Here is a 10,128-nt window from a genome sequence, read left to right as displayed (position 1 = left end):
ACTAAAAAAAAGGGAAAAAAAGGGAGGGTTAAATCAACATTAAACGTTGTCACTCCTCCAATCTTTTGTTGAATTTACACCTCAAAATGTTTAATTACTATTTCAGAAATGGTAGATCCAACATGTGTGCTACATGTAAATTCAACATTTGCATAAAGGTTGGAGGAATGATAACATTTTAAATGTTGATTTACCCTTTCATTTTGAATGTGTAAACTGTTGACCATCATAAACTACTAAAAACACTCGGAGTTTCTGGTTTTGCCCTATAAAATGGTTCAAATCGTAGCTAATGAGTAATCAAAATACTAAATTTCGTCATTATAGGTCGAGCAAGATCTGAATGTAATCTAATCTACATCGTGGAATTCCACATCTGTTGGTAGTCCACTGCTCTTCCCCCTTTGCTTCAGCAACTTTGAGACACAAATGACATTTTAACAATGTGAAGCATCACTGCTGTCCTGTTGACATGAGAAGTTGATTTGCATGGAGAGAACGTTAGAAAACGCATTGATGAAAATAACATGTGGATAGACTTATGTGAACTGAAACCAAATTTCAATTTTTCAGTCTAATTCCAAGTCATTCCTGTTTTTTGTTAAGAGTGCAATATACAATCGGAAAGTAGCAATAACATAAACATTTTAGTGAAATTAAATTTTCTACGAAAAATCAAGTTTTGTTACAAACAAATTCAATAAATCATTCAGATAAAAAAAAATACAAACTTGCCAGTATTGCATTTTCTCTTTCATGATCATTTTATATAAAGGTGAAAAATGTTGCAGTGGCCGTCAAAATAATCATGCATAATGAGGCTTGATGAGATGGCAGCCCTTTTCTCATGACAAAACGACTCGAAAAATGAAAGCAAGCATATATATTTATAGTTTTTAGATTATCTTTGTAAGATTTCTTGCCCCGAGCCTTTGGCCTCAATCCCTGTTCACGGGATGGAAATGGTCCAATCCAATCAGCCTAATTAGTGCAAAGTCTGAAAGCAATGTTTAATTGTAATTTGTCTTTAGTCCTATATATTCGCTCTTACTCTTATGAGCATTTTGTGACAAGTTTGAGTTACCACGTACCTTAGATAGTGGATGTTTACCACTCTATTTTTCGATGTATTTCGTGGTGTATTTGCATTGCCTCGCGATTTTCACTGGTAAGAATAGTTCCAAAAGGTGCCAAAATTAGATTTTCATCAAATTGGACTTCTTTTGACAGAAATGTAGTCATTTTATCAGTCCCATACAGCAAACTCTTCAATGTACTGAAATGCAGAAATCAGGCAATGAAAAATGAGTTTTGTTCCAGAGGGTGCTAAATCCAGCAGGAGCCAAATAAAAACCGTGTGCACGCTTGACCACACTTTGACCCTAGAATAAGCCCCTATTCTAATGGGTATGCCTGCTTTCATGAGACATGAAGTCATTACATTAGAATTCTTAGAAGCACGTGAAAATAAAAAGGCAGGTTTTCTCCTTACTATCAGAAATGGATTTAGCACCTTTTGGATTGATTGTATGTTTATCTAATACACTCCTCTCGCCCCCCCCCCCCCTCCTCGTTAATGAATATCTGAAGACCTATCTGTATGTAAGTTTGTAGCAATCATTATTGAAATTATCTTATTTGAACTATTGAAAGTATCTCATTTGTGTTTACTTATGTTGAAACGTGCCCCTCTTACTGTTTACCGTTACCATCATTATTGCGCAATGTGTTGATCGATGGGGCAGCCAGCATACATCGCATGCATGCAGCACTGCTGTCGTTCCGATCGCCGACCGCGTACAACTACACACGTGCGAATAATCCACAGCACAGCTCAGGGGACTTCCCTCCCGGACCCGTGTTATTTTTAGACGGCATAGATTGGGGAAACTAAAAATCTATCGGGGACCCTATCCCTAAACCTAATCCTAATCCTAATCCTAACCCTAACCATCAAACCCTAACCCTAACCCTAACCCTAACCCTAACCCCAACCCTAACCCTAACCCTAACCATAACCATAACCAAAAACCCTACCCCAACGTTTTTCCCATAGGTTTAACACGCGCCATACTGCCATGCCCCAATCTGTGCCATCTTTAAAAAAACGCCTCCCGGACTTCCCTCCCACTATGCACTGCTGGGTTAGAGCACTCGATCTTGAAAACCCGTACCTGAATACTCCGCTTTCTCAGGAAATTTCGGTAACCGTTATTTTATTCCTCTTTTCATACATAAGTATTTCCTTTTAGTTTTTCTCAAGATTCATCTCCGGATCCAGGGGGTTCCGAGAAAAATATGCGACAATGACGGCCGGCGACGAGCAAACTTATTAATCTAAGTCCCACGCGTTAGATAATTTGCTGGAAAATTCCAAGGTGAACAGTGCAGTGCAGTTCGTGATGTGAAGGAAATGATCGTGCATGGGTTCAACATTCAGTGCGTGTATGGAGGGGGCCTGACAAAGAAACAAAGAAATTACAAAATAGGCCAATAATATTATTATCTCTATATTTTTAAAAGGTCTAGATCTAGTCTAGGGCCAGTCGGTCAGCTCAGAGCTCAGTAGGCTGGTACCAGTGGTAGGGTAGTAACTACATGCAGCCGCTGTCGCGAAAGTATTTCGCGACAGCGGCTGCGTGTAGCTAGTAGGGTAGGGGCTAAATCTACACCTAGGAGAATAGCTAGTAGGACTAGGAGACGCTACTCGAATTTATCGAGAGAGAAGGTTTAAGATCTGAGGTATTTTATTGTTTGATATGGTCAGGGAGGTACTAAGAGTAGGGCCTGCTAAGTAAATGTAAATTTACTTTTATATCCATGTAGATTCAAGTCTTAGGTAGGATAATGTACAACATACAACCCGAAGCGAAGGAACGACCACGACCGGCAGTCTCGACGGGACTACTTCCGTATACTGATGCTGATGCTGATATCTCAAATTCTGTACTCCCAAATTGCAGCAAAATCACCTGGAATACATATAAGCCTACTTCCAATCACCCGCATAAATTTGAACCAAATCAGCGAGGCAGTCGGTTATCAATGATCCATATCAACATTGACTTTCATACCGCTCAGAATTCCCACAACTCACTCTTTGCGAGTGATCATGACATATGCTGCATGCGCAATCTGAAACTGAAGTTAGCCTTTCTATATGATGTATCTTTCAAGAAAATTAATGTACAAAAGATTTATAGCAAGTTGAATGAAGGTGGTTGAGAAATGCAGTTTGCAGAGCGCACATCACACACACACACACACACACACACATGTACACACACTGTGACACAGATAGACATACAGAGGCAGACACAGGTACACGTACGCATTTCTCAACCAGCTTCTTTCATGAAACTAGCCAATTGGTATCATTGTACATTGGTCATTAGTTCCCTGCTCAGTTACTGGTAACTTTGCTTTTAAAAAGACAGTTGATTCAAAATGCATCTTTACATCATTGTAATGCTTGGACAAAGATACTGGATATTTTCAGTTGATTTAGTTTTTAAGATGACATCTGAAATCCGCAGCTACAGTCATTCACTCTTGATGTGCCAAGTTCGCATTTGCGACTCAACTGACGGTGTGCCAACTTCGCATATTCTGCTCAAATGCACAAACCCGCCCAAATAGATTGATAAATCACCAAATTCCACAGTACCTGTACAATGAAAGCATTCATTGCACTCTCGTTCTTCTCGCATAAAGCGGGAATTTTGTGTGGTGATTGATAAACAAGCAATGTTCCCTACAGGATTTGCTTGTAAATTGTAAGTTTCTGTCACTGTTCTGTGTGAAAAAGACATGCATTTACAGTAATGTAGCTACTGGTCATTTGAAAGAAAAACAGTCATAGAATAGTCATACAATATACATCAAAGCAAAGCTTGGCATTTTTGCTACAACTTTGCTCACTACATGTCCAGCTTAACAGAAATCAATAGAAGTTACATAGATTTGAAAAACAGAGTGTTCCTCTCCAAGCATGACTTTGTTGGTGTCTCAGAATAATGTGGCACACAGGGGGTTTACACCTTGGCACATAAAGACAATATAGCATGGATTGCTCTCTTATTATTCTGATAATTCACTGTCCATGAACTGCATTGTGTATGGACCTGTCGAGTCAGACAAATTTTTACAAGCAAACAGAAAAAAAAAAACACAAAAAGATATATATTATTTTACTTTGGCTGTATTAATTTAGATAGAACTATATGAACACCCCAGCAGAATAAGATTTTGATTCACATTTATTCCTTAGTGCCACTTGCCATGAGACATTGGCAACCTGACAATCACAAAAGGAGCACAACATGGATATTTACCATGCAATATTTGCAAAAGTAAGGACATGTTCAAATGTTTGATAGAATTTCTCTTTGTATTATAGCAGTACCCTTTCACGTGTCATAATATATGTCATCATGTGCTTTATCTCTCTGTTCAGGCATTACCTACACTGTGAGTTTACATTTTGAAAAAAAAAAAATGCTGTGAGCAATCTGCAGTGTAACAGGAACAATGGCCAGAAAAATTGACAGGTAAGCTGACTGCGGTCACCAAATATGTTCAACTACTCACTCAAGATCAAGTTTCTACAAAGCAAAACTTACCACAGTATCATTATCATTACTTTCTAAAGATGACACTTTAATAAATATAACAAAACTTCCTAATGTGAAACCAATGTGAACAACTTATTTCCATCAAAGCTGTCCAAAAGTTTATAGCATTTACCACAAATATATGTAAATTATTGAGATACATGTAATTTTCTACCTTCTATGTCAAAAGGACTCACTAATGGTATGAAGATTTGAAATTTAGCAGCCTCTAATTGCATGGTACCACAACGGTTATGGTAGTTATGAAAATTCCAATTTCATGAAACTTCAATAATTCAGAATGTGTTATTTCAAAATAAAGTTTTGTCTTTGAGTATTCTGTTACAGTTATCACTCTAGTTAGTCAGCAACATCTAGTTTGTGGAATTGATCAAAATGTTGTGGGAAGTTTAAAGCGTGTTGATCCACTTGAAAAAAAGTCAGATGTTTAAAACTCTTTTGTTCTCTCCTCAGCACCAACTGCTTATTTTAAGTTATTATATATTTTGCCTCCTCTTAGTTTTTAAAAGATCATTAACACATTCTATGTGATATAAGTTAGTATATCATGATATGCCATTTCATTACATTATTTTGAATTTACTGCTCCTCAGGTATACTGCCCCACCATTATTTGAAGAAGTGAGCTTTCCAGAGGGTGTGTACCCACTAAGTCAATCAGCAGCCAGTAAATCTAGCAAAGAACTATGGCTAATCAGAGCTCCTGCACATGTAAGTTTTTTTTGGAATAGTTTATTTGTAACTCTAATACGCAACCTTTATTTTCAACAGTGTAATGATTGTATTAGACATCTATACGGTTGGAGATGAATTTTGTAGAGAGGAATTATCTCAAATTCCAGTTGACATTCGGATGAATTGTCTTAGTGTTTGTTCCCCACACAAATTCCTCTGCTAATGTTGTAGAAGTCTATAAGTGTTTTGATTGTGGACTTAAAGTGTACACTGATTCATTCACCTCTCATCTGTCTAAGTCAAGACTAGTGTCCACCACTGATGAGGGGCAACAGTTTGAGCTGCATGAGTGGAAATTTACCTGTGGCATTTCTTAGAAACACAGCTGGCATTTCACATCTGAAGTGTATTTGTGAGTTCCTGTAGATTTCATGATATTGGCTTGCTGGTTTTTCTGTTTATTTGATTGTTTGAAAGCTGAATGCATTTAGCAAATTTCAAGTTATGAATGTAGATGTGAAGTAAATTTTTTTCCCCCTGGAATCCCTTGCTGTTTCATTTCATAGCCTGTTGTGCCTGTCAAATGATATCCTATTATTTCTTTTGATAGAGGTTTCCTATCATAACACATAGCATTTTGTGTAGTGTCTCAGGATCAGTGACACAACATCCATTGCTGCTGTGACAACTGCTCCAGTCTTATTTTCTCCAAGGACTTAGGGTTATGGTTAGTTTGTGATAGGGTTTTAGGTTTATTTTGATGGAAGGATTAGGGTTAGGGTTATGTTTGTGGGTACAATTTATGTTTGGTTCAGTGTGGAGATATTTCAAGGGAGCAATTGTTGCATGAGCAAATGTCATGGAACAGTCAGGACCATGTGTTTATTTGTATTAATAACAAGTTTGCTTTTTACTAAGATTCAACTGATGGCTATTCCTACCAGCATGGAAATTGTGCTGGGAGAGCTTTTTTTTTTTTTTTTTTTTTTTTTGTCCCTTTAATAACCTCTCTTCATCAATGATTTGTTGATTAAAGGTGTTTGTATGTGTCTATGTGGATGTCAGTGTGTGATGCTAGCTCTCTGTAAAAAATCAAGGATGTTTTCAAATCTTCGAGCTCTCAACTGTGATGAGAATTTGTTGAATTAGGAGGTGTATTTGTGAATTCTTCCCTACAAGTTGGATCTCAAAGATTCTAGAAAAAAAGTAGTAGTTGCTTTCACTGTGTAATGATACTCTCAATATACCTCTGGTTTAGTGTAGATGTGTCATGTACATGTCAGTGAGTGAATATCCTTGGCTATATTCAGTCTTCTACAAAAATTAATGACAAAAATAAGAAAAGGAAGAAATATTTTTTTTTTTTTTTTGGTCAGAATGAAAGTGATTTTCACTTTTTGTAATGTGAAGTGTGATAACCCTAGGCTGTGTTTTCAACAGTGAATGCATATTGCGCAATAAATGTAGTTTATAATGGGAGTATGAGATATATTGTGTGGTGGTTCAGTGCCCAATACATTCTTTATACAGAGTTAACGGTGTGAATTCATACGGAAGTTTGCGGAGCTTTTCCACTAAGCAATTCCTGTTAATGACAGAACCTGGAGTGTAGTCACAAGGGGAATGATCCATTGTACCAAGTGCAATTGATAGTTGTTGTTGTGTGTTTTTTTTTTTTTTTTTTTTTTCAATACACAGTCAATTGCTGAATTGTGAATGACACTTCAAGTGTCTACACATTGAATGAAGTATCATGCAGTTGTTCACATTTTTATACCAAAGCAGAACTGTCTTTCTTATAATGGCAGTACATCCAGGCTACAGAGTAAAAGTTTAATTTCATTTTATTTAATTTCCAACAAAAATGCAATTGAAATAAGAACTTTGAATCACACAAAGATACACAAAATTAGTAACTAATTGCAAAAAAGGAAGATACTGTAAACTGAAGTACAATAGATGTTGTGACTTTTATAACAAATACTGTTTAAGTTCAAGTTAGGAATTGAATGTGTAACACAGTAGATATTGTATGTCCGTGGCCTGAAAATTAAAGAACATAGATGCAAGATGTGAATGGCACTGTGTTGCCTTGTATCAATTTTGAAATGTTTACTTAATGACTCATGGGGGTGAACAGAATACATCTACACGTATTTCTGTATGAGTTCACCCTGTAACTGTAGCATGGAGTGAAGAACACCCTGTTGCTGATGATTTGCAAAATCTACACTATGACAAGCTATGTAATGATCATGAACTGGTCATGTGCAGGATCTAGCAGTCCAGATGTATCTTACATTAAAAAAAAATGAAGTTCATTTCACCTGCAATTGTAATATGTTTCACATTTACACATGAAAGTGCAATGTCACTACCGGGTAGGCAATGTGCATTCTACATTAATGTTGAATTTTTCATAGCATTTTGGTGATATAAGGTCACTGTGGTATGTCTTTGATATACTGATATGTGCTCTGTCTAGTTTTTAAAGATACCACAAAGTTCTTTTCCCACACATCGCCTGTTTAGTTCTTCTGCATCTTGTTATGCTTTATTTGAAGTATGCTACACCCTGTCCCTGTTAAACTTCAAGATGTCAAATGAATCCGTAATCATGGTTGTGAAGGGGTGTGCAAACTTTCATGATCAATGTTTTTGTTGCAAATTGTGATTGTTGCTATTATTATCACTCTGTCATCATTATTGCAATAATTTCACTCAAAATGTCATTTTCCAACTGCAATATGCTTACATTAGCATGACGGACCCTCACACACGTCATGCCTGTTGGTAGCAATGACTTTGCGGTGCTTGGGGAAAATCTTGGCAGACCATTTAGTGATGTCATCTGTTATTTTGTCCTAACTGGGTTGATATCACATCAGTGCCATCATCACCCATGCGGTGGTAATACCATTGGCAATGTGCCAGCTCTGTGAAGGAAGCCATTTTCGCTGATCTGAACTTGAACTCATGATTTGCACTCTTTGTGGTCGTGGCCATGATGGAGTATGGGCGACAACTTTCCCTTCTTTTCATTTCATTTTTGTCTAGAGATTCACTCCGCAGCAAAATTAAATGAAATGGCACAAGTGAAACAACAGCATGAAAAATTCATTATTCACTATTTTTCTTCTGCATATTCAGGTTCTTTTCTCATCATAGCCAATTTTCTAATGTTGCTATGGTTACTGAAGAAATGACTGCAACTCAAGCTTGTGAATTTTTTATTATCAGCACATCCAAATCATATACTGTAAAATCAGACATATGTGCACTTGATATTTTCTCAAATTTCATGAGCAGATTTGTGAAATTTGTTGTCTACACATTGCATTAAAAGCCAGTTACTATTTTCTAAAGTTTCATGCTGCAAAAATGGCTGTTGGCTCTAACTCGCAAATGTTTCAAGCACAGAATTTTTCTGGTTTTACAGTATTCTTTGTGTTAGCTTTCATTGTTGACCTCTAGTAACGTGTATAATTTTCTAAATGACCTTCTTTTATATTTGATTATGCATCTAGTTTGATGGCTCAGCACTCAATGATGTCTCGCTAAACTTGGATGGGGAGGTCGTGGAGTTCAGTTCAGCTGGCAAAAGACTGAGGAAATATGAGGCTGTCTCTGTCCAGGCGTTGCAAGAAAATGGGGTATGTTTAAAGGAAGTTATTTAGTAGAATAAGCTTCCACAAACCCACAAAATATCCCAGAATTTGGCAGGTCCAGGAGAAAGTACTAATTAGCATGCTTAAATTTGCTGAATCATACTTCCTCAGGTTTGCCATTTCCTCAGGACTAGTTTGAATCGAGTCAAAATGGTATTTTCCCTTCATTGTAAAATGAAAAAAAAAAAAGATTATTGTCTGAACAGTAATACTTTTCGTGTCTGTGTGTATCTACCACATGAGGTCATGACCTCTATAGATGCTAGGTAGTGGTGGCTAATGTCTTCGGTGGTTGGACTTGAGGCTGTCTTTTCCAAGGATTATAGAGGAAACGTTGAGTGTGAGGTTTTTTTGTGACATGAAATCAAACAGAACAAGGAAAAGTAGAAATTACGCGGTGCGTAATATATGTCCCCGCCGGAAGTAGCATTTTGTAACAAAATGTGCAATATAGGTAAAAAAATCAAGGTCAAAGGTCAAAGAAGTCAAAGGTCAAAATTCTGTGTAGAAGTTTTGAAGCCCTCACCTAGTGCCATCACATAAAGCAAATGGAATTGAAATTGGGTTAGAAATGGCGAAGGAGTAGCATTTTGTAGCCAATGTACAATATAGGTCAAAAATCAAGGTCAAAGGTCAAAGAAGACAAAAGGACAAAATTCTGTGTAGAAGTTTTGAAGCCCTCACCTAGTGCTATCACATAAAGCAAACAGAATCGAAATCGGGTTAGAAATGGCGAAGGAGTAGCATTTTATAGCAAAATGCACAATATAGGTCAAAAATCAAGGTCAAAGGTCAAAGAAGTCAAAGGTCAAAATTCTGTGTAGAAGTTTTGAAGCCCTCAACTAGTGCCATCATATAAAGCAAACGGAATCGAAATCGGGTTAGAAATGGCGAAGGAGTAGCATTTTATAGCAAAATGTACAATATAGGTCAAAAATCAAGGTCAAAGGTCAAAGAAGTCAAAGGTCAAAATTCTGTGTAGAAGTTTTGAAGCCCTCACCTAGTGCCATCACATAAAGCAAACGGAATCGAAATCGGGTTAGAAATGGCGAAGGAGTAGCATTTTGTAGCAAAATGTACAATATAGGTCAAAGGTCAAAGTCAAAGGTCACAACTGAAATTCTGTGTAGAAGTTTTAAAGCTCCCATGTA

At 37.0% G+C, this 10,128-nt stretch overlaps 1 protein-coding gene across 1 annotated transcript in view; it reads left to right on the top strand.

Annotated features, from left to right (window-relative positions):
* The first annotated feature begins 2,116 nt into the window (after window positions 1–2,116).
* Window positions 2,117–10,128, top strand: part of LOC140246059 (DNA-directed RNA polymerase I subunit RPA34-like) — a 56,988-nt gene continuing 48,976 nt past the window's right edge. Inside the window, exons 1-4 of the mRNA XM_072325504.1 lie at window positions 2,117–2,204; window positions 4,457–4,550; window positions 5,228–5,345; window positions 8,837–8,962. Of these exons, the coding sequence (XP_072181605.1) occupies window positions 4,531–4,550; window positions 5,228–5,345; window positions 8,837–8,962 (264 nt within the window). The 5' untranslated portion in view covers window positions 2,117–2,204; window positions 4,457–4,530. The remainder of the gene's footprint in view (window positions 2,205–4,456; window positions 4,551–5,227; window positions 5,346–8,836; window positions 8,963–10,128) is intronic.

This window comes from Diadema setosum, chromosome 2 (assembly GCF_964275005.1).
Source record: "Diadema setosum chromosome 2, eeDiaSeto1, whole genome shotgun sequence".
Classification (NCBI taxonomy): domain Eukaryota; kingdom Metazoa; phylum Echinodermata; class Echinoidea; order Diadematoida; family Diadematidae; genus Diadema; species Diadema setosum.
Note: the sequence above shows the minus strand (reverse complement) of the source record. Positions and strands in the feature narration are given on the sequence as shown.